At 40.5% G+C, this 26,763-nt stretch overlaps 1 protein-coding gene across 1 annotated transcript; it reads left to right on the top strand.

Annotated features, from left to right (window-relative positions):
* Positions 1-12,816: 12,816 nt before the first annotated feature.
* Positions 12,817-17,914, top strand: LOC124272399 (NXPE family member 3-like). The gene is made up of 4 exons (XM_046707566.1): positions 12,817-13,229; positions 14,078-14,091; positions 16,968-17,041; positions 17,303-17,914. Exons 1-4 carry the CDS (start codon positions 12,876-12,878, stop codon positions 17,764-17,766), a joined length of 906 nt encoding a protein of 301 aa, XP_046563522.1. The 5' UTR covers positions 12,817-12,875; the 3' UTR covers positions 17,767-17,914.
* Positions 17,915-26,763: the final 8,849 nt, after the last annotated feature.

The raw sequence follows: 26,763 nt of genomic DNA, 5'->3' as shown, positions 1-26,763 counted from the left end.
TTATGTTTTGAAACATCACAACAAAACGCACCATCCGTAAAATACCCGTACTTAACAGCATGATTTTCAATTTTGGCGTGTAGTGTCACAGAATACACAATTCACATGCAATGCACATAAAAGTTGGGGATCAGATAGTCTCAATGATGGGTATAAAAGGTTGTTCGCTGTCTGTCGATTATTCACTGTATTTGGAATATTGTTGACGAACGCAAAATGCCACGTCTAAGTGAAGCCAACCGTCATATCGCCATTGGTTTGCTTGAAGCTGGCCAGTCTCAACGTGCAGTTGCCCGACGCATGAATGTTCACCAAAGCACCATTTCACGGCTCTGGGAGAAATATCGCCGGCAGAATGCGGTAGCAGATGCCCCTCGTAGTGGGCCGCCTCGAGCGACCACTACAGCGCAGGATCGCTACATCCGGGTACATCACCTGCGTCATCGAACAGCTACGGCGACCAGTACCGCTCGACAAATACCCGGATTGAGGAGGCTTTCTGCACAGACCGTCAGGAACAGGTTGAGAGAGGCTGGTTTACGTGCCAGAAGACCTTATTTTGGCCCTGTGCTTCGAAAACAACATCGTCGACATCGAGTTCAATGGTGCACCAACGTTCAGGCCTGGAACCTACCGAATTGGCCTAAAATCTGGTTCAGTGATGAATCACGATTTCTATTGGAACGAAGCGATGGAAGAATGCAGGTGTACAGACCTCGACGTGAACGTTTCGCCGACGCTTGCGTTTCCCAGGTGGACAGATTCGGCCGGGACAGTGTTATGATGTGGGGAGCGATCACCTGCCGTAGGAGAAGTGATTTTGTGATGATCCAGGGCAACCTGACAGCCCAACGGTACTGTGACGAAATCCTACGCCCACACCTCCTTCCAATCATTGATCGCCAGAGGGAGTTGTTTCAACAGGACAATGCCAGGCCCCACACAGCACGTCACACTAGAGACTTCCTCCAGAACCACAACATCATTGTGCTCCCCTGGCCCTCAAGATCACCGGACTTAAACCCGATCGAACATCTGTGGGATGCCCTGGACAGACGGGTGCGACGCCGTAACCCTCAGCCCCAGACACTTCAGCAACTCGCACAGGCACTACACTACAGGCAGAGTGGGCTACGATTGGGCAACACGAGATTCTGAGACTTGTTCGTTCGATGCCGAGGCGATGCCTTCCAGTTCTGGATGCCCACGGTGGTGACTTCAGCGCCACCACACGTCTCCATGTGACACTCAAACAGACTTTCCTCGAGTTGGTGCCAAAGACGGATAAGTCTGCATTCCCAGTGTGCAATTTCGCTATATTTCATTGACTCAAAAAGTTCAAAATAAACATAAAAATACAGATGAAATTCCCATATGCGTTTCTTTTTGGGAGAGTATATAATCTATTCAGACTCTCTTTCGTGCCTTCAGGCTAAATCTTTCTTGCAAACATCCACTTTTAATTGAAATTATTGAATTATATAATGATCTTGCTACTGGCCAATGCGACATCGTCCTCTGTTGGTTACCCAGCCATGTTGGTCATTCTGGGAACACAATGGCCGATCCTGCTGCTAAGGCAGCACTCAACAAATCTGTGACACCACTTCTTATTCCATACACTGATTACAAAGCCGTCGTTAGGTCTTACATCTGTGATCTAATGCAGAAGAAGTGGGACACCCAAGTAGGTATAACTAAATTACATGCAATAAAACCCTCTATCGGTTACACCAACTTGGGTTGTCAGTCCAGATTTGAGGATTTTATTATGCGACGATGTTGCATGGCCATACTAGATACACACATGATTATTTGCTTAAAGGTGAGGATCCTCCGTTTTTCTATCCTTTGTGATGAGATAATCACGGTCAAGCATGTTAGTGTGAAAACAGTAAAGGGCCTTTTTAATAACGTTAAGTATCATTTAATTATTGTTGGGTTTTTTAAAAGAAATTGAACTGATTAAAAAGTTTTGATAAATTTGTTTTGTAAATAAATAAATGACATCTTATACTCGCTAGATTAAATTGGCAAAGATTGTTAGTGGCTGTACCCTGAAAGGGGGTTAAAGTATTATATATACATAGAACATCATAATAGTGCATTTGGATGTTTGTATTGAACAAGAAGATGTCATGGGAGCAGAGAAACAACGAATTTATTTTTCAAACGTAAGCTAAGATTTGTGGACAATAATAAGTGCTTTAACATAAAAACCTACTGGGAAGGCTCGCAATGTTTGTTCCTAATGCATAATATGAACCAACCCAACACACACTCGCGCGATAACCTATATTATATTAATTTCCTCTGATGATCAAGATTTTATTTTTGATTCATGACATTCTTTGCAAAAAGTGTATTATGTCAATGTTAAGATCCATCAAACAATTGAGAAACACAATTTAGTTTTACAATCAAGTTAGTCTAAGAGTCTCAGCTATGGAAATATGTTTAACTATCTGTTTAAGGAAAGGCTGTCCGATACTTAGCACAATCATGGCAGTCCTTTCGTGTTACTATAAACAGTTCAAATCACTTCTTGATATCGATAAGTATCTATCTTATGAGTGAGTGAGTTTAGTTTTACGCCGCACTCAGCAATATTCCAGCTATATGGCAGCAGTCTGTAAATAATCGAGTCTTGACCAGACAATCCAGTGATCAACAGCATGAGCATCGATCTGCGCAATGGGGAACCGACGACATGTGTTAACCAACCCAGCGAGCCTCACACACACACACACACACACACACACACACACACACACACACACACACACACACACCGATCCCGTTAGTCGCCTCATACGACAAGCATGGGCTACTGAAGGCCAAGGTGAATTTAGTTCGGAACACTAACCTTGATATTATCAGGCATGTTCTATTATTAACATCATGTCAGAAATATTTTAAGTCACAAAAATTAGGTAAATAATCATGTCCAATGAAATAAATAATTATCGATGTATGTATTCTTGGCCGGAGGCCTCTTACTGAAATATACATGCCTGTCTGTCAGCCTATCATATGCTCAAACACATCATGGTGTAATTCGAAAGTAGCAAAGTTGATGTAATGCAATAAGACATTTTTAGGTAGTTATATTTCACTATCGCTTAAATATAGTTTTAACCTTCTGTTAAAATATACAAATACATTTTCAGTAGCTATTTAACATCATACATATACATCACAGCTGATTCCTACGGAGACTACAATCGTATGTGCTCTAATACTTGCACAATTACTGTCATGGCAAAAATCGTACAATCAATCATAACTGCCTGAAATGCCAACAACATTGTGTATAGTCTTTTATGCGTTTACACAACCAAATTGAAAACCTGACGCTTGCTCAATTGAATCAGAAACAGCTGCAGTGTGTGCATTCTTGTGAAAATGGATGCGTATATGAAACGCATCAGAGGTAGGTTGACAGAGCCGGCCTATATGAACACTGCTACGCCAGCTGTCGTTCATTTCCCAATGAACGTTAGACTGTCCCGTGATTCCGTGTCAATCGAGCGACTATCTACAGAACTCAATATTTCGCCCATGAAGGAATTCGTTCACGGGAGGGACTGTATTCATAAGCTGATGAACGTAAAGAAATACAACTTCACTTCTAAAGAATAATTTTGAAAAAAAACACAATGCATAACGTTCCATGACTCCCCAGGTGCAAAATTTACACTGATGAAACTGATAAGACTTCACAAGTGTCAGGTCACAGTGCTGCTGTGAGGGAACACAATGTCTCCTCGTGGACAGGAGACTCTTTCGGGACGCTGTAGCCACTAGTGTTCGTCATTTGTCAAAGTTTGCTTTTTGCTTTCCAAAGTTCTTGCAAGGTAGTATTCTTCTTCCCAGCTCATCCCGTGTGTGTTTGATCGGGTTCAAGACCGGGGACCGGGAAATCAGCAAAGGGACATAAAAAGTTATGCGTCAGAACTGCTGTGTGGAACACAGACTTGTCATGTTGAAATGTCAGTCCAGGACCATAGGGTTGCATGAATAGCAGAAGTACTGACGTCAGTCTTGGTGCCATTGTCGTAATGCAGTTAGATTATCATGATTGACTATCAACTGAGACTGACCGGTGGCACGAAATGCTCTCCAAACCATTACGATGCCCTCTCAAAATCGGTCAGCCTTGGGAACACTGTTTGAGTTAAATGGTCGCGAAGATGAAGTAACCACATTGTACGTCATCTTGGTGACACGTCGCAGTCACACACCGATTTTGCTACAGGACATCCCTTCATCGTGCATCTTTTCTAAAAGTCTAGGCTCTTTCATGTCAAGCATACTTAATTAATTGTACTGTTGTGATTTAAATCTGTTGAGAAGACTGCACTGCATGTACTGCAATTGTGAACGTTTGTTATCAATGTGTTGTGTGCCTTTGTGGCACGTGTACATGCGACCTATATCTTTTGAGATATCGTGTAAAGAACGTGCTTTATATGTGCATTCTGCTTGGACCAGAAGTTTCAAAATGGATTCAGGTAGTGTTTAATTAATACTGGTCGTTAGATTTAGCTCATAACAATAAATACTCTGCAATACGTTGTGTTCTTTCATCTGCGATGTTATCTATGTGTTCTGGAAAACCATATTTTACACGTTATACATATTATGTGTATAAATAGCTATAGAACACTGTTATGATACCAGTATGACTAACTGCAAACATCAGTCTTATTACAATGCTTCAACCCCATACCAATGCCGTAATAATAATAGTTTTCAATTACATCAACCTCAGTTTAAACACATCCATTCAAAAACTAGTGAACAACACTATCCCATTACGTACTGTTCATACTTTCTTATAGATGGATATCTGAGGTACGATATGCACAACAGTATTCTATAGGTATTTATACAGTAACATTACACAAGATGTTGTTGGCATTTCAGGCAGCAGCTGTGAATGGTTGATTGTTCGATCATTGCCCTGACATTAATTGTGCAAGTCTTACAGCACATACGACTGTAGATCCCGTAGGCATCAGGAGTGTTGTGTATGTATGATTTCATATAGCTACTGAAAATGTGTTGATATATTTTTTAAAAATTTAACAACAGTTTAAAACTTTAAACGCAATCGTGAAATTAATATTTACCTAAAAGAGTTTTATTACATAAAGTCAAATTTGCTACTTTGTACCATGATGGATTTGAGCATATGACGGACAGGTTTATTTCATTAAGAGGCCTCCGTCCCAGAGTACATACATTGATAATTCATTTCCTTGGACATGAATAGCAATATAGCAATATTAAATTAAAGTTACATGCCAGTTATGATTCTCTATCTCTGGTAATCTAGTTGTTTTAATGTCCTTTGTCGACTGATTTGATAATGTAACATTTTATATTGTCATTGTATAACTTGTTTGAGTCATGACACGGCTGAAATATTGCTGATGTGACTATAAATCTTAACTCAGTACCAATAAGGCATCCCCATGGTGTAGCATGATGACCAACAATGCAAGTATATACATATTCTTTCACCATACCAACTATCCAACGAGTTTAATGAATTAAAGGTCGTGAGAACAAACGGTGTCCATATTGACTTTTAATTGTTTTTTTACAGATGTTCAACATGAAACGTCTGACCTTGCTTGTCCTTCTAGTATACACATGCCTGTTTGTGTTATGGGGCAGTTATGACAGGTAAGTGTTGTTATGTGGCAGTATTATAAGTTGTTCACTGGTCTCGATGGGCCGTCAACCGATGGGCCCCGAGGGACCAGTGAACAACGTATTTATCTTACAGAACACCTTAATGTTGATTTTGAATTGTATGAAGCACGGGTACAAATCTTTTTTGTAGCCATCGCTAGATTTTGCTGACAAGAAAAAACAGATTTAGAGTTATCTCAGTTCCATCGATTTGCATTCGCAAAACATCGGTAATTTCAGTACATCATACGTGATTCAATGTTATTCGAGATAAAGAACTACTACCACGAAGTACCAAATGAGTTGCAATTGACAGCGGGGTACATTGAAATGTTACTAGCTTGTAAGCGGGGTACATTGAAAGTAATAGAAGAGCGCTCAACCAATCGGAAAGCGACATTTATGTGTGAGGTAAGATAAAAGTCATTGTAAAACAGTGTTGTTAGTGTTTTGGGGTGGCTGATTGTGTTGGGAGGGTGTGGTAATGGGATGTAGGGTTGTGGGAATTTTGGGTTGCTGATTGTTTACAAACCTAGGCAAGTGCCCATCTACAATCCAGGGATCAACAGCATGAACATCGATCTACGCAACTGGGATACGATGACCTGTGTCAACTTAGTCAGCGAGCCTGACCACCCGATACCTTAGTCGCCTCTTACGACAACCAAAGTCAGCAGGGTTCCAAGTATCTCACACCTTTCCTGTATTTCTTCCTGAGCATCGCTCTACGCAATTTGGAAACGAGTCTGACAGCACGATCCTTTTATTCGCCTCTTAAGACAAGCAAGGGTTGCTGAAGGCCAATTCTAACCCGGATTTTCACGGGCAAGTCAACTGTTTCATATTTGGATAAAAAACTCTCCACAAGGCCGTATGACAGAAGGGATGATTTCAACTTTCCAATAGTCAGCTTCCCTTTCATGTCGAGAAATATTCCAACACCTCCATCCTTTGGTGTTTATATAACGTTTGAGGTACAATCGAGCGTGCTCTTTCTTTCAGGATTTCAAAGAGCGTCATTCCACTCTTGCTCAGTTATGTGATCAAGGTCACAACATTCAAGGCCTCAGTAAAGCTTACAAGAAGTTTTATCGATCACGTGATCTTCGCATCGAAGTTTTCTTCATATACACGTGTTTGCACCTCCATCCTTTGGTGTTTATATAACGTTTGAGGTACAATCGAGCGTGCTCTTTCTTTCAGGATTTCAAAGAGCGTCATTCCACTCTTGCTCAGTTATGTGATCAAGGTCACAACATTCAAGGCCTCAGTAAAGCTTACAAGAAGTTTTATGGTAGATATATGGAATACATGTGGAGGAAATTTCCGAATTTGATGCATCAGTGACAAAAATATTGTCCGTTGTTCCCTATTTGACTTATACCATACTTCCCGAATTGTTTCAGGTGGATAAATACTAGACTCAGCATATGTTTATGACGGGTGCCATCTGTGGGGCAGGATACGCTCACCTTTCGCTAACACCTTGTATCATCCCTATTTCATAGTGATTCATAAACACATGTTTTGTCAACACAGATCCCAACACACTTCTTTCTCATCTCCTTTAAGATGGATTAGATTGAACTGCTTGCCAGTTGAGAATCCATACGAAAAGTATGTATGAAGTCCATCCATTCCACGATCCAGAGTATGCAGATGGCATTATGGAAAATTACAAAATTCTTTGGAATAGGCCCACATACAGCCCCAGACATATTCAAGCCAACAAAACTGATCTTGTCCTTTTCGATAAAACCAATAGTGTTATCTATACTGAGTCAAAAAAGAAACTTCACAAAATGTAATGTGAAAAATAATGAATAATTTTTCTCTGATGATACATCTATGTATCCGAAATGGGATCCCTATCTTTCGACTCTAGAAAAACGTTAGCAAAACCCACTCAAACCCATCCATTCGTCGTGCAAATGACGTAAGTGCCAAATCAGGTTTTGCACGTGCAGTCGATCACGTGATCTTCGCATCGAAGTTTTCTTCATATACACGTGTTTGCATTTGCCTCAAGAATTGAAAAAACACTTTTAAACCACAGTTCTAACGGTACTTGAAATGCTACGATTGTCAAATGTGCAACGTGAACGTGCCGTTGGCATGTTGCAAGCGGGAAGATCAGTTATTGACGTCGCAAGAGCAATGGGATGAAGCCGTCGTACTGTGTATGACTTGCGAGGTCGTCTACAGCAAACTGGCACCACTTCTGATCGCCCAAGGTCGGGTCGTCCACGTGTGACGTCACGAGCAGAAGGCCGTCAAATCGTCCTACCTCACCTACGTGACAGATTTCTGCCGGCTACACAAACCAGGGCTGAGATGTTTAGAGGTCGACTGTCCTCACAGACCATTCGAAATCAGTTGCGGGCTGCCAATCTCCATTCTCGACGTCCATATCGTGGGCCAATATTGACGCCGTTTCATCAACGTCAACGTCTGCTGTGGGCCCAACGTCACCTCCGATGGACCCAGAGAGACTGGAATCGAGTCGTCTTTAGCGATGAATCCAGGTTTACCCTCAGATTCGCGGACGGCAGGCATAGAGTCTGGTGACGACGTCGTGAACGGTATGCCCAATGTTGTGTACAGGAAGTCGACAGATTCGGGGGCGGAAGTTGCATGGTGTGGGGTGCTTTCTGTGGGAACAACCGTTCCCGACTTCTGGTCATCCGTGGAAACCTCACAGCTGCTGCTTACCGCGACCAAGTGCTCACCCCTGAACTCGTTCCTTTCATGGCGGCTCATGGCCCAGGTCTACAGTTCCAGCATGATAATGCTCGGCCGCATACCGCGATGTTGACAGAAAATTTCCTTCAAAACGCTGGAATCAACGTCATGGACTGGCCATCGAGGTCCCCTGACCTTAATCCAATAGAGCACGTTTGGGATGCACTTGGGAGAAGGCTTCGTGGTCTTAGGAACCAACCTCAGAATTTGAAGGAACTTGGCGCTACCTTGCAAGAGCAATGGAGCAGAATCCCCAACCACCTGTTCACAAGCATCAGGCAGTCGATGAGGAGACGGTGTTTGGCAGTGGTGAATGCGCGGGGCGGCCATACACGATACTGAACTGAGAAATTTCGCATTTTTATTCTTGTGACTTGACATTCTGTATACCCATGTTTTGGAACGGCGGTGTAGCCTAATGGAACTGGTTATGGCACTGTCAGTGTATCGAGTACATCACACAGATCTCAGCAATAAAATAATAACAATTTAACCATCTTACCATCTCTTGTTCTTTTAAAGTGCCCTGACGAAAGGATGTGAAGTTTCTTTTTTGACTCAGTATATATCATTGAATTTTCTGTCCCTTTTGACAGCGATGTGATTGACACGATTTAGGTAAACGTGCGGACCTCGCCTTTGAAATGTGGTGCTTGCATTGCAAGTACACTGTTTGCCGACTTCCCGTTGTTCACGGTGCCCTTTGCATAGTACCTCCTGATCTCTTGCGCAGAGAGTGCCCGGGTTCTCCACTGAGAGAACGGGGCTTCTGACCCTCTGGGTAATGCAAAAGCTGCAGTGTTGGGCGGCCTACATATTCTCTGTAAAGTTCTTGATGGGTTCGACTTAACCTCCAAAAAACCCTACATCCCATAACCCCTACAGCTTATAGCAACAAAGTTAATGGTCCAGTGCACTGCTAATCTCCTGCCTATTACCTATTTCATGCATTGGACCAGCCCAAACACTTAGCAATTGAGAGAATGATTTTAATGAGTAATAACCAAACTAAGAGTTTGAGAGAATGATAACAAAAATAGTTTAACAAAAGTTTAATGTTAAATTAATATTGAACTTGAGGTTTAATTCTGGGCTGTAGGGGTTATGGGATGTTGGGGGTTACTGAAAGAGCTTGTTTTGGAGACACTACCCAACCCCTTTCAGATAACGTAATCATAAGGACTTAACTTATTCTCATGTTTTCACTTATTCATACATAGGGGTGGGTATTGCAGAGAAATTTCATATTGCGATATATGGCGATGCGAAAGCATATATTGCGATATGTGTTGCAATATGTTGCAAGATGTTTTTTAACAAAGAAAAACCTACTTATAAAATCGAGTTAATGCTTGATTTATAAAGCAAAACCACAACAAAATCACTATGATTGATTAGCCTTAATAAAAACTTTTAACCATGACAAATTCAAAATGTAAATAATTTAAAAAGTTTTTATAAGTTATATTTTATATGGCATTATTTGAGGGCATGCCATTGTCCAAGAGGTGCCAAATGACAGATCGTTTTTCATTTTTTTCAATTTCTTAAAGAAATACTAACCAACCCCAATGTGTTGTGATATGTGAAATATTGGATATGGCCTTGCTAATAATTTCTTCAAAAAAAATGGAAGCTTTTCAAACATTGGACAGCGCGAATATAGTTAGGCTGACTACTTTATGAACGCCCCTCGTATATACCACCCCAAATCATCTCAAAATATTTATCTCAGTTTACTATCTCCAACATTATTACAACTGATATTATTACGATTTGCAAAATCTGACTACTCATTATGTACATCAGGAAGTTATAAAGACTAGTTCAACATCTAATTCATCTCAAATATTTAAAATAAATTATCAAAACCCGAATAACAAAAGCACAATCTCAATCCCTCCTCATCTGTATACTCTGTGCAGCTCACACTGTATACTCTACCCTGTAATCTCTCCTTTGGGTAAGGGCGGTGGGGGTAGTCTAGTGGTTAAAGCGTTGGCTCTTCACGCCGAAGACTCGGGTTCGAATCCCCACATGGGTACAAGGAGTGAAGCCCATTTCTGGTGTCCCCCGCCGTGATGTTGCTGGAATATTGCTAAAAGCGGCGTAAAACCAAACTCAATCAGTCAGTCAGTCCTTTGGGTCAGTTCATTATGCCAGACAGGTAATGCCGTGTGTTGTTAATTGTAGGGTTACTGGGCCGTAGGGGTACTGGGCTGTAGGGCTTTTGGGGAGACAACCGGGTTCGCATAGACAGTGCTTCCTGGGAGAAGTCACAATCACTGTCTGGACTGCGTGTAGATAGAACAAGGACACCTGTGCCTGGACCATCCAACCTCTCTCTCTGCTGCTGCATTTTATCTCAATCTGTAAAAGATGAAAGAATTTAATCTCACTATTTTGAATTGCAATACACTGTATGTTATCCTAGTTTCAATAATTGCATTCAGGGGACATCTATTTTTGTTATGAGGCAGAAATACTGTTACGCTTTGACTTTGAGCTATTAAAATGCATGATGTCGTAGTTTCCTGTTGGTGCTTGATATATGTTGTTTCGGTATTCCCGTACCTTCAGATAATATCTCACCAAGATCTAAAAGAATCATAGTTGGTACAACTTAAGCCTGCAATGAAGGGGTGGGGGGTGGGGTGTTGGGGTTGTTTTGTTTTTAAAACATAAACATTTTCAAAGATAAATAAAGCAAGAACCAACAATGATACTCACGAAAAAGAGAAACTGTTGACACACACAACTGTTATTGTTACGGTAGAACTATAATAATTAAATTTGATTCATGGCATGTTGGTAAAAACAAAATGGCTTTACTAAACAGTTGTGGTTAATGTGACAGTGTTTGCGTGAAAGACCCTGGATAAATGCAATCATACGTGGGAGCTGCTATGAAAAGTCACAAGCTTCCAGACCCGTGAAGATCCGGGTTAGAATGAACCTTCAGTAACCCATGCTTGTCGCAAGAGGCGACCAACGGGATCGGGTGGTCAGGCTCGCTGACTTGGTTGACACATGTCATCGGTTCCCAATTGCGTAGACCGATGCTCATGCTGTTGATCACTGGATTTTCTGGTCCTGACTCGATTATTTCCAGACCGCCGCCATAGAGTTGAAATATAGCTCAGTGCGGTGTAAAACTAAACTCACTCACTCACAAGCTTCCAATGAGTGAATTAACATCACATTGACAAAATACCTGCCATATCGTGACGACAAAAGTCATACACAGTGATATGGATAAATATGTTAATACTTTTTAAAATGCTGTCAGTGAAGAACAGTATAACAACTAGATTATCCCAGATTAATTAACACAAGCATGAGGTCAGTTTAAAATGCTAGATCGGTTGTCAACTACACAATATAAAATCAAGCTTTTCATCACCAGCAACTGAAAGTAGATCACCATGCTTGGGGCCACAATGCTTGGGGCCACACCTCCATGGATTTACATAATTTTGCACGAGTGGTTGTATTAGTCATATGCCACACTTGCTCAGGTGTAATACTTTCTTTATTATCTATTTTATTCATGCACATTTGTGCACTAAAATACGGTAAGCAAGTGACGACACTCTTCATTTTTTAATGTTCATTTGTTTAATGACATCACAGACGACGAAATACAGAAACAATGGTTGCTAGGCAAAAGTGATATGTGCACATGTGCACATATGATATATATGACACTGGTTATATTTCACCATATGGATAATAAATTCACTGTATGGCATCAGAAATGTCGTCACAGATGTTCGAGCGCTGCATCATCATGAATTGCGTTACCAGTTTTTTCAAAACAGTTCACACTCCATGTGGTTTCGTGTTTATATATCAATGTGAACATCCCCTGTTGGTTGTTTTACTGTGACCTTTCCATAGAATGGTTTTGTAACCTTGAACAATATTTACATAATGTAATAAATGAAGTTACCAGATATGTTTATAATGTATTCCGATTTACAGTCATCCTAAAATCGTTAAACGATGCCACAGGAGCACGTCTCTTCATATTCAGGCGACCAACACTGCTACCCCTTTTGTGGCATTGATTACATCCATTCATGTACATGTCATCACTATTTGGTACAGTGTCAAAGTAAACTATGACCATTATAACATTGTTGCATTATGACCACTTTGTCAGTGTAGGGTAATCAGCATGGACTGTTGAAGGTTGTTCCATTTGGCTAGCACACACAGAATCTATACTAGATATTCACGCTATATTATATCAAACATATGACATATGTTTACCTGTAAGTATGTAAAAAGACGATTACATGTAACATCAACTTTTACTGTACATGATTCTTTACAGGGTTCAAACCGTAAGAGAGCCCTCCCCTTCAAGAACTGAGAGCAAAATCCAAACTCCTTTAGTTGATATTAAAATCAACCAAGAAATCTATATGATGAATGATACCGAAATAAATGATATCAGTTATCATGCGTCTGCAACAGCCTCAACGATGACCCTTGTTAACTCCCATACGGTGTACACACTTAATGGAACAATCAGAGTGAAGATTGTACTGTTTGACCACAAGCAGAGACCCAAAACCCGAGGTGGAGACATGCTTATCTTATGGATGCGAGACAGAAGCAAAGGAGCTGCTTCAGCAGGATCCGTTACTGACCATGACAATGGGACATACACAGGTATTCTGCGCATCTTGTGGACCGGGCAAGCTGTCATCCGTGCAGCAATATTGTGTACAAGAGAAAAAATGGCTTTCATGCACAGGGAATTGAGGAAAGGATATGTTGGAAAGAAAATCACGTGCTTATTTAACACACCTAATTTAACTGAGATCACTTCAGGACACATGGATCACGCATTTCTGAGGATTGGACAAGTTTGCAATCTAACAGACAAACATTACGGTGTTCCATTGTATTGTGAAAAACCGAAGAAGAACGGAATTCAATGCAGCCATTGGACAGGCATCAATTCAGTACCATGCTTGAAGATGACACTAAAACCTAACAGTGAATGGTATTTCAAGTAAGTATAAATATGAGAATAGAGAATTAGTTTTAATCTAGAGAGAGGGGTTGAACAGCACATCTGCATGTAAGGACATATCAAATAATATCACACAAGGCCAGAATATCAAGTGAGGAAGAAATCTACCAAAACTATGTATCAATACTATTACCGTCTGGGCTGCCCGTTACCTTTGTACTGGGTTTCAATGACCCATTAAAGTTTTACACGCAACCCATGTATCACATAATCCTAAATGCAATTAAGGAACAACTTTTTAAATAGCCGGAAGGATCTAAGACACTATAAACGTCAATGAATTTGTTTGGAAACAAGCTGCTTTCTGTGAAAGTATTCGTCTTTACAACTTTGTACGCCACTATCCCACATGACATGAGGTAAAACTGCATTTGTCTGTCTTAAAAGCTTCAATTAGCACACATGATAACAAATGAGAGAGAGAGAGAGAGAAAGTGAGAGAGAGAGAGACTGACACTGAAGGGAATCCACCATTCATGTTCATCACGACTTCCATTACACACACTTAATTCACTGTGTAAATATTTCTCTTAATGTCGAGACCAGCATCTGTTGTTGATATGAAACCATCTTCTGTTATTTCAGGTCATTTGTCCCAGGTACTTTTCCAGGCAATGTCACAGTACACATTCCTTCTGGTTTGTATGCAGCAACTCATGTATAGTCTGTTTGCAGTGAAAACGTACCGATGAATTTTACTTTAAACAGAAAAGTAAATCAAATAAAGTGAAATTAAGATTGCGAATTCTCATAATTTTACCTTGCCAATTGAACATTTAAATCTCTGAATTTTATTCACCTTAGGATAAAAGTTGTTTAACAAACGATCATAGTTTCAAATCGCTATTATTGGTTTGTATTGTAAGGGGCTTATATGCAGTCCATCAATTGTATACGTAATATAATTTCAGTAGACCGATAAAATCACTGAAATCTTCCCCTTTTGACAATTATTTCAAGGGTTAATGAATCAATAATTAAATTTGTAAGACTCGGATCCATGGCAGGCCTCAAATCCGTGGCGGATATTCCAAATCCATGGCAGATTTTCAAATCCATGGCTAGTTGCCGTACCTACCCTAATCTGTGGCGGATTTCCTACTCATCGTCGTTAGAACATTTCAGCTCGGTAGAATAGAGGTTAATGGCATTTCATTTATGCGTTTCTAACTTACTGATACCCCTTGGCCTAGATTTTCGAAGCTCTGTTATCGCTAAGATCGTCTTTCGATATTGCTAATGTTTTCATGACTATCATAGAAACTAAGAGAGTTTCGAAAATTTAGGCCATGGTAATTATCGAATACGTTTGCTTTCCTTTAAATATTCAACAATACATGAAGAAAGACAAAAGAGTGAATAAGGTGTAAAAACATTTATTTCTTATACATCTAAATCTGTCCATCACGGATCTGATGTCTGTTCAACTGGAACCATTGGGAGGTTTGAGTGTCCGTCACCTCGTACACTCGACCACAAGTAGAGTTCTTAGATGCGGTGACAGTTCCGGTCTCCAGAAGCCGCTGGTCAAAACAGCGACGCCATTGTTCATCGCGGGGTTTGGTCTGAAATAGACCGTCTGACCATCCCGCGGGTAGATCTCATCTTCCATCACGAACTTGTCCGCAAACTGCTTAAAAAGCAAACCACAATAGGTACACCTACAGAATACCGGATACCTGCCAACCATATTCTTTAATAGCACGCGCACTTCCTATTACAGGGAAGCACGAGCTATAAAATTGGAAAAAATAAGCGAGCATTAACATAAACAATAACCATTAAAATCGGATTAATTGAGACGACTTCCGGTTAGTAAAACTAACCAACGATTTTTAAAATGAACGGTAAGTTATCACAAATAAAAAAATATATGCGTCATTGAAAAAACGGACCTACGGAATTCTGGGAGTTGGAGCGAATGAGCGTGGGAAATTTCTGGAAGGTAAGTGTTCAGTGATTGGTCAGTTTGTGTCTACGTCATAGCCTAGTTACGGCCATATTTGGAAGTCTACAACTACTACTAAAAGTTTATAACTTTCTTGGAGCTTATCAGTCGGGTATATAAACCCCATGACAGAAATGATGAAATTGTGCATGTGAGACGCCCCTTCGCTCCCCTGCAACCCGATGCTGACGACAGTGCTGACGACTTCGTTCTGTGAAGGTAAGAATCATATCTAATGTTTAATCTAACCCTAAACCCTAACCCTAACCCCTAACTCTAAACCCTAATGCTCGTAATGTCGAGTATTCAGCATTAACTAAACGCCGTTGCTAAGGAACTCAGTTGCGCACATTTTGTTCGCAGTTCTAAAATAAGCTTTCAAAGATGGCGGAAGGTATCCGGTGTTCTGTAGTCTTTCCCCACAATATTACAAACATAGTTGAACCCTTTGTAGGTGGACATCTTTATAAGATCTATTTGCCACCGGGAGTTGGGATAAGTCGCAGGAATTGGCTTCCTCGTCCGAGTGATTTTGTGTAAATTCCCTGCACTGTTGCATTCCTCACATTTTACATTGATGTCCGTAACAGCACCGTAACAGCTTCCCGTACAACCAGGAAAACAGAGCGGCGAATGCTTTAATAAATGGCCGCCGATGTCCTATGGTCCAGTGCGTGGTTTTGAACACTAATTTTTACCATTTCTTCTTTGGTGCAACACATTTCTTAAAAACCACTTGTGATGTTTCGTCAAAGAAATAATTCTCAAGGATTTTCCTTACCATTCTTTCGTTGGTTGCAAACGAGAGGATCTTGCAAATCTTTACACTTCCCCATTTCGGATTCAGCGTTTTCAGTTTTGTAATCCACACGTATCAAGTTTTTCCATGACGTTCCAAAATGTTTCCCCTGAAAGTTCGTCCTACTATAAGGCTATACAAACATGCACATTGTTTGACCAGCTAAAATAAAATAAAATCCGCTAGTTTGACCAGCTAAAATAAAATAAAATCCGCTCTATGTAACTGATTGTTATCTCTATATTTTGGGAGAGCTGAATGCTCGTGTTTGAGATGGAAATCAACCATATGAGGTAACCAAGATAGATGTGAAAACTAAATTGCGGCTGATGAGCTAGTACCTTTAGATGTTCGATTTACTCAAGATAGTATTGTAGACAGATTTGGAAAAACTACTTTTAAACATTTGCTTTCGTTTTAAATTTGTACATGTTGACGAGGTGACGATAAAGGTCAGTTCACTTATATTTCTGTTTCCGGAGTTTTTCCTATTTAGCAGACTATTTTATCTGTCCATCCGGTTTAGGCAAGGGTGTATATTAAGCCCAATGCTTTTTTCATTGTTCATTAACGAACTTTCTGTAGAATTCTTACAAAATGGTAAACAAAATCAGTTAGATATTAGATACTGTGACTGTAAACGGTTAATGACAGACGTCCGCCATATGTTTTACTCCAGCGGTGAACAACAAACAAATAAAGACACTATCTTGCTATTAATGTTTCAGCCCCAAACGCAGCGATGGCTTCAAACATCCCTTGCAGAAGGGCAAACTTCCGGAACACCTGGCTGTCAAACCCTGTTGGTTTCTTTTACAACTCTACGTGGCGCTCCCCGTCGTGTTTTAATGATATAACTGTCAAAGACTTTGACCGCTGCCTAGCCAACAGAACCCTTAGAATGTTTGGTGATTCCACTGTCAGACAGTTGTTTACTTTCTTGTTCAAATATCAGAATCTTACTTGGGCAATTGGACCAAAGGAAACTCACAACAACATTATACCAACGAGCAAATGGTATTCCTATTCCGAGGCATACAACAAGAGGTTTAACTATACTGTCTTTTGGGCCCCCATGGTCTACCTATGTCGTTTGAAAATGCCAACAGGACTGCGATTCGACCATGTTTTGTCCATCTAGACGAAATACCTTCCGGTTCTAGAGATATTGTTCTCATTCATCTTTACGCTCATTTCCAAGTGTTTCCTCTACACGTGTTTAAGGCTCGAATGAAGTATATAAGACTAGCAACAGAGAGACTTCTGATACGATCACCCGATATAAAAATTGTCATTAAAGGACCACACTATTTCATTAAACATAGTACACGGAACACTTTAGGTGGATTGTGGGGACCTCTATATGATAAAATCATCAGACAAGAATTTGTTTCTCTTTATGCTCGTGTCATTTACCTCGATGTTTGGGACATGCACGTTACTGGTGAGAATTCTGACGTTCATCCTTCTGAAGGATTGTTAAAGACGATGCTTCGCACTTTGTTCGGATATGTGTGTTCAAAATGAGGATAACCTTTGGCCATGTAAGTTATCATACATTATCATATATTTAACGAGTCGCTAATTGTGGCGTTTTTCAAGAATACACTATGTTTGTACATGCATTTAAATAGTTGAAATGAACAATGCTACATTCATGCAATATTCTGTTTCTTTTGGGGGCTTTGCTTAAAATGGGACATTTTCATTTTGTGCATACTCGGATCTCTACTGTAATTGTTGTGTCGTTGGCATAGAGCAAACCAACTAGATTTGTCATAGTTTCTAGTCGGTCGTTAAAACAGGATGTAATTCGACTCCTTAACAGTTGTCATTTTATAGATTATATTCAAGATCATTCAGGAATATTGTGAAATGTATCCGGTAAGCTAAGCGGGTACCTATTCAGCTCCAGAAGTTCGGCAGTTCGTGTTTGTCCACAGAATAAAGAGGTGAAAACATATCCCCTGTGTTGTCATACTTTCAACCGTAAGATAACAATATCAAGACTCAAAATTGTCATATTTGGTTGTTAGTCTATGATATACGAACGACCTACTATTTACACTTATGTACTTATGGTGAGGTCCAGAGGTTTAAGCGTCCAGTCGTCACGCCAAAGAACCAGGTTCGATTCCCCACATTTGTACAGTCTGTGAAGCCCATTTCTGGTGTTCCCATCCGTGATATTATGGTGATTCTCAATTGGAACGACCCGTGAAGATCCGGGGTAGAATAGGTCTTCAGCAACCCATGTGCTTGCCATAAAAGGCGACTATGCTTGTCGTAAGAGGCGACTAACGGGATCGGGTGGTCAGTTTCGCTGACTTGGTTGACACATGTCATCGGTTCCCAATTGCGCAGATCGATGCTCATGCTGTTGATCACTGGATTGTCTGGTCCAGACTCGATTATTTACAGACCGCCGCCATATAGCTGGGATATTTCTGAGTGTGGCGTAAAACTAAACTCACTCACTCACTCAATTGGAACAATCATTTCTTATCAGTACTTGGGAATACAATTCACAAGAACAGAAACTTAACATGTGGAGTTAAAACTTTAGGAGCTCTTCCTCTTGAGCTCTTCTTCTTGCCTATTACGACTCATTCTATTGCCTATAGTGTTACACGGATCCGATTTAATGGGGCCATGAAATTAAGACATAATAGAGCGAGTCAGTGAGTGAGTATGGTTTTACGCCGCTTTTAGCAATATCCAGCAATGGACAGCAGAAATGGGCTTCACACATTGTACCCATTTGGGGAATCGAACCCGAGTTTTCGGCGTGACGAGCGAACGTTTTAACCACTGGGCTACCCCACCACCCCTGATAGAACGAGGAACTAGGTTGAGTTCCGATGTCCATATATACAGTGAAGAAGATAATTACTTTGGGCATAGAATGTGTTATTCTCTTCCCACAGAGGTTACTCCTGTCATATCTTCCTACATATGTACATATGTAGGAAGATATAACAGGAGTAACCTCTGTGGGAAGAGAATGAGAATGTGTAGACATCCGATGAAGTTATCCTCCATACAACACGAGTACATCATATCATCTACTCTGGTGTCCACCAACGCGATATTTCTGGAATATTGCTAAAAGGGGCGCAAAACCGAAAAAAACATACTCACTCGCTCACTCTGTGCCCGTAATTTGGGGATGAGTCGGCGGTTGTTTTCGGACTAAACTAAACTCACACACTCACACACACTTATGGTGATTTTCAGTTGGAAACTATAATTTCTTGTCAGTACTTGGGAATACAATTTCACAAGAGCAGAAAATTAACATTAACAGCTACAACAGCTAACGCTTGTGTGTATACTTGAATAAGTCACACACAGTCAGAATCTTTTCGCAGCGGCATCTTTCAACAGCGGCATCTCGGAAGTACGTCTACCGCCTTCTAATGTTAAAGCCGTCGAAAAAGTATTGAAAGCTCATTATATTTAAAAATGGAGAAGTGATAACCCTGTCAAGTTCTGAAGGCACATATTGCCAATATCTAAAACAAGTATCTTCTTAGGAGCTTCTTATTTTATATTTATATATATATACAACAAGTCATAACCGCACAGTGGAGACATGAGACCTGACTGGCACTGACAGAGAAAACAAACTCTGTGTTGTATGTGACTCTTCCACAGTTGCGAACGTTACTTCCCTTTTTGGATTATGTTTGGATTTGGGTTGGTTCTATTTATGTAGGGGCGGTGGGGTAGCCTAATGGTAAAAGCGTTGGCTCGTCACGCCGAAGACCCGGGTTCGAATCCCCACATGGGTACAATGTGTGAAGCCCATTTCTGGTGTCCCTCGTCGTGATGTTGCTGGAATATTGCTAAAAGCGGCGTAAAACCAAACTCAGTCAGTCAGTCAGTCTATTTATGTGTGATATAAGGCCATCCATATTTCTTCTAGTCATCTGTAACTTTTACCAGCTAAAGTACTGGTGCCAAAAAAGAGAATATACATAACAGTTTGAAACAGTTTCTCTCAATTTATGATCAGCTTGCCACGCTTGTCTCTAACGGGATCAGGTTGTATCATGGATCCTTGTAGGGCGGTTTTAGAATATGCAGTCATGATGAATCATTAGATTCAATGACGAGTGAGTGAGTTTAGTTTTAGGCCGCACTCAGCAATATTCCAGCTATATAGCAGCGGTCTGTAAATAATCGAGTCTTGACCAGACGATTAAGTGATGAACAGCATGAGAATCGATCTACGCAAATGGGATGCGATGACGTCAACCAAGTCAGCAAGCCTGACCACCTTCTCTTGATCTATGTGAAACCACATAAATAAGATTTTCCCCTAGTATTATCGCAGGATGGGTGAGAAACCTTATGAGCGATGCGGGTATTGACACCTCGCATTACACAGACATGTTAAAATCGGGACACTGGACCAAAGGCCCTGACCACCTCCATGGTGTAGTGGTTAGAGCGTCCGCCCGGATAGCGGAACGTCGCAGGTTCGATCCCCGACCGCGTCATAGCAAAAGACGTTAAAATATGGTACTTGTTGGTCCCTGCCTGGCGCTCGGCATTAATGGGTACAACAAGGACTTGTCGGCTAGGAGTCAGAATAATGTGTCTGAGTGGGGTATTCATGCTTCACTGCGGCATGGTATCTCAGTGGGCTAGCACTATAAAACCAGCTTCAGTCTGGGCTAGTACAAGCAGCCGTCCATACACATACACACGCATGCACGTCGTCATATGAGCGAAATATTCTCAAGCACGACGTTAAACCCAAATTCACCTCACCTCACCTCACCTCACCAAAGCCTCTACGTTCAGAACCTTTCCAACTAATACAGTCAACAGCAAAAACTGTTTGTCAGAGATCCTTGACACTAACAGGATTTGAACTACATGAAATGAAATTGGAAATTTCACAAGCACACGTAGTGTGTAAAGTGAAATTATAATTTCATAAATAAATGAGTAGATGTGATATTCCTTACCCTGTCTCTCACCCTAAATTGCTAAGATTGTTTTGTATTGCTAAGAATTGTTTTCATTCCACGAACTTTGCTGAAAAAATAATAGCCTGTGGAGATGGAATCTAGTACAAGATCAATCAACAGACACATACAACTACATACACGAGTGGTAAAATGTTTCATCGATAGTATCGATGTTTGCATCAACTACGCATACGAGTTCATCCATACAAAACTCATTTAGGCAATATATCAGAATATCTATATCGCGAGGGTCGCCACAAGAGATGACGCAACCTGACACTACTTACGTAATTTACTACGAAAAAATTAGAAAGCTAAACAGATCGAATATACTACGCTTTGAGACTCTGTGAATTGATATGTAGGTGGATATAATACTAATCTATGGATATAAATACATTTCAAGATACATGTGTGAGGTTTAAGGTGTTTTTAACAGCACGGCCAAGTCGGGCTGAACAGAGACTAAACACTTTTGATTGAGGCTATGTTGTGAATGGAGAGAAAAGGGCTTCACTTTAACGAACCAGTTATCTTTACATGTGGCATTTTGTAACATCACACATTGATATTTGCGTAGATATAATACTAATCTATGGATTTAAACACAAATCAGAATACATGTGTGGGGTTTAAGTTGTTTTTGAGATCCCGGGCAAAGGCGGACCGAAAGCTTGTGATACTGTGTCTTTGTTGAGAATATGTAGAAAAGATAGCTTCACTTTCAGCAACGTTTTTGCTTCAAATACTACGCTTTGAGACTCTGTGAATTGATATGTAGGTGGATATAATACTAATCTATGGATATAAACACATTTCAAGATACATGTGTGAGGGGTAGGTGTTTTTGACAGCACGGCCAAGTCGGGTCGAACAGAGACTAAACACTTTTGATTGAGGCTATGTTGTGAATGGAGAGAGAAAAGGGCTTCACTTTAACGAACCAGTTATCTTTACATGTGGCATTTTGTAACATCACACATTGATATTTACGTAGATATAATACTAATCTATGGATTTAAACACAAATCAGAATACATGTGTGGGGTTTAAGTTGGACTTTTTTCCTAAAATCTTTGGGAAAGGAGAGAGAAAAGGGCTTGAAAATCAATTTTACTTACTTTATGAAGTGGTATTTATGTAGATTTAATACCATTTTATGTTTCATGTGTATTAGTAAATATAAGCATATGCATACGCGCTAGTATTGTTTACAATGAAAACACATAAGAATTTTGTGTTTGTGAATGCATAACTTGTTTGATCCTTTATAACATATTACAAAAGGTTGTGACTAAAAAGATTTCTTTTAATATACATAATCATGTCATATTTGCCCATTGACACTCGCCAACATCCACTTCTTTTTAACATAAACATCCTGTGCTGATTCAGCATGAGACAATAAAGGTTAATTAGGGAACCCCAATATCTTAATTAAGGAAAGAAAAGCAGTCAAAACACTGTCACTTCCTGCCCAGGACCCCAGGATGTCACACGCTAAGAGACTGACTGACTGAGTTTGGTTTTACGCCGCTTTTAGCAATATTCCAGCAACATCACGGCGGGGGACACCAGAAATGGGCTTCACATTTTGTGCCCATGTGGGGATTCGAACCCGGGTCTTCGGCGTGACGAGCCAACGCTTTAACCATTAGACTACCCCACCGCCCGACACGCTAAGAGAAGTAAGCAACCTTCCCACATAGACATATCGAGGAAAACACATAACAAAAAGACGGTGTCTTTTCTACTGGAATCTTGGTATGTAGTTATTGTTGTTGTGTGTTTGATCGTCGTTAACTATACATTTTCAACCAAACTATGCTGTGTGAAGGCAGGAATTGTATCTACCCAAATGTGCAGATTTCGTTTTAATATTCTGCAATCCATTTTTAGTATTACCCGGTTGCCCGGCCCGGCCCGACTTTTCTTAGCCCGACTTTTAGGCCATCCCGTAAAGATTGTATCTCACAGAAGGTATATATGTATATATTAATGTCCATGAAAGAAATTGTGTAAGAATTATGTAAACTTGAGCAGAAAAAATCAACTGTATTATTAGAAAAATTAGTTCAGTTGCTTAGTTAAGTTATTTTAACAAAATGTGAAACAGTTACTTGATGCATGTAGAATAAGAAAGATTTATGTGCATTAGTCATGTGCATTCTCACCAAATGATGTCAGTACATGCAGTATTTATCTTTGTAATATCGGCGATTACTTTAGAGATATAGGTTAATAAAGAAGATCTCGAATGTGAGGAAACAAAAAATTTTGGGGATGAACTTCAAATTTGGATCAATCAAAACATACAGGAATTGCAATTGACAAAATTGCACATTTGGTTTGGTACTCTAAGTACTAACCCACTACTTTGTCATACAATACTTTCTGCTAAAAGACACATCTATATTTGCACCCTGAAAAAAATAATTCCTAGCTTAGAAAACTTTATAAAGATTTTAAAAGACATATTCATGGTCGAAAAATGTATAGCCAAAAGAAACAATGTTTTTGATAAATTCTCAAAAAAATGGTTTCCTCTATTCCCATGATTTGATCCAGAATGATCATTGTAAACCGCTGAAACTCAGTGTGCAATATTTACATATATTTGATCTTACAGCAATGTATACTCGCATAAAGCTACACATATATTGTACTCAAAATTTGTATCGATGGGAACAATAAAAAATAGAAGAAGAAGAAGAAGATCTCGTACTACATTGGTGTAGATTGATGCTCATGATATCGGTCATTGAATTGTTCGGTCTTATTCATTTAGGTGGGATATTAATGAGTACAGTATTTAACAATAAACTTTGGGTGAGTGAATGCTTTCGAATAAATCAGCAATAACACTGATGGCTGTAAATGGTAAGTGTTTTACTGCTTGACTCCTGAGAGTTTCTTGGACTTCAGTCCTGCCCAACAACGAAGCACATGTGATACATGTGTTCTCAACTTAGGCAAGTGAGTTTGTTCAAAATTGCCTCTGTTCACCAAGCAGAAAATGGATACCCGGTTGGATAAAGTCATGTTACCATAACCTTCTAGCGCCTAACAGGCAGCTTGGGTTATCCGGGGTAATAAGAATCAGATTCTGATTAACCGCCGCGAGCAATCACTTGGTGTTTGGAGACTGTGCGCAATTATAGAAGATGACGTATTATTATTAAGTGAAAATATTCAGACCTGTGGAAAATATGAGCAGTGACCCGTGCATAGTGACACATGTATAAGCAAGTCTAACCATCCCGGCCCCTTTATTAGTTGGTTCTTTAGACAAGCGACGGCACTCTACTCCTCCGACAAGCAATTTACAGAGAGAGTGAGTGGGAGAGTGAATTTAGTTTCATACCTCTTTTAGCAATATTCCAGCGTTATCACGACAGGGGACACCAGAAATGGGCTTCACACATTGTATCCACGTGGGGAATCGAACCCGGGTATTTGGTTTGACGAGAGAACGTTTTAACCATTAGGCTAGCCCACCGCCGCCAATATACAGAACACTAACATTACGTGATTTAACAATAGCAAAGGTGTGAAACGGGGTCTAACGTTGCGTTCGAGAGTAATTCACTTGTGTTCAAGCGTGTTCACTTGTACGAAGTCGTAGAAACTGCTTTCTGTACATTTGTTTAACTTCCCTGAAACTTGGACCACCTCTAATGAGACCTGTGAAGATCCAGGTATCAATTTGGTCTTCAGCATGGTTGTCGTAAGATGGGACTAACGGGATCGGATGGTCAGGCTCGCTTCATTGGTTGACACATGACATCATTATAGAACAAATTTTATGGATAACAACTGCTTTTATTCGTGAGTGCGAAGTTACGATACTGATTCTTGTACCGTTGTACATCCACCTCCGGAACAGCTTTGTGACGGCGACGTCAACGGTGACGACTTGGTATGGCTGGTATACGAGCCTACCTCCCTTTCCTTGGATTGCTTTGAGCCGTCTACGTCGTCAACGTAGACTGTAATGGGCACTAACTGTACGTTGGCTGGGACTGAGAGTGAGTGCTCTCTACAGATGAAAGTCTGTTCAGTCGGTACAGAAACGTTGGGAGAGTTCGAGTTTATCGACGTAGAAGAGAGCGACTGGCGCTAAACTGCGTTCAAGAAGTTTGTCCGTTCAACTTGGGGGCATGGCGGCATTTGTGGCCAGAGAACAAGACTGGTGATGTTCCGAAGACATGATTGCCCAGCGGCATTGTGGGTTGGAGTGTTGAGAAATGTTTTGGTATTCTTATTCGACAATAGTCAAGGGGGGGGGGGGGTCATTTTGCTGCACACAAGGCCTCACTCCGCCAGAATTGTCCGAGAATTCCTACACAATGTTAACGTCAACGTATTGCCTTAGCCAGTTCTCCAGACTTCTCTGGGATCATCTTGATCGCCATCTGAGACAGTGTGTACCACCTCCAGCAAATCGCCAGCACTCTTGGACTTTCGGAAAAAGGATTCCTGCTGACATCATCCGCCGACTGACGACGTCAGTTGGCGTGTATGGATGTCCAATCAACCTACAATGATCAAGAAGAACTAATGCAAAAGTTCAAGTTGAAGAAAATAACATCCTTTGGTACTAGGGCAGCGAGGTAGTCTAATGGTTAAAGCGTTTGATGCAGACTCATTCTTGGGTCTTTGCAATAAGGGGCGGTGGGGTAGCCTAGTGGTTAAGGCATTGGCTCGTCACGCCGAAGACTCGGGTTCGATTCACCACATGGGTACATTTCTGGTGTCCCCCGCCGTTATATTGCTGGAATATTGCTTAAAGCAGGCGTTAAATCATACTCACTCACAAATAACCTTAAACTCAATTATATTTTTATACTATTCACTGAACAAAATCAGTCAGCGTTACATATCAAAATAAGTCAATTATATTTGTAGTGAATATCCCTCTAGCGCAAAACACAATGTCTTCACCTTGAGGTAAGGTACGCAATAAAGTTTACACAAATACTCAGCTAGTACATAACGAAAGGTAACTAAAACTGTAAACGAACATCCTTCTAGCAGGGCGGTGGGGTAGCCTAGTCGTTAAAGCGTTCGCTCGTCACGCCGAAGACCCGGGTTCGATTCCCCACATGGCCACAAAATGTGAAGCCCATTTCTTGTGTCCCCTGCCGTAATATTGCTGGAATATTGCTAAAAGCGGCGTAAGACTAGAGTCACTCACTCACTCCTTCTAGCAATGAAAACACAATGTCTTTACTCGAAGTCAGAAAGTGATGAAGTTTATAATTATATAATTCACAGAAATACTCATAATTCACAGAAACATATAATTCAGTCAGCGTCACGTATGTTAGGAAAGGCAACTGAACTGCCATCGAATATCCGTTTTGGCGTCGAACTTGAGGTCGGAAACATGACATAATTCACAAAATCAGACATAGTTGACATAATCACAATATATAATTGAAAGTATCATCAAAAACAATCAGCGTTTACATAAGAAAAGGCAACTGAATTGAAAGTCAGTATCACTCCAGGGCAAGATTACAGAATACCGGATACCTAT

Source organism: Haliotis rubra, unplaced genomic scaffold (genome assembly GCF_003918875.1).
Source record: "Haliotis rubra isolate DU_JTF1 unplaced genomic scaffold, ASM391887v1 Scf17, whole genome shotgun sequence".
In the NCBI taxonomy this organism is placed as follows: Eukaryota; Metazoa; Mollusca; class Gastropoda; order Lepetellida; family Haliotidae; genus Haliotis; species Haliotis rubra.
This window is presented reverse-complemented; position numbering and strand designations above follow the sequence as displayed.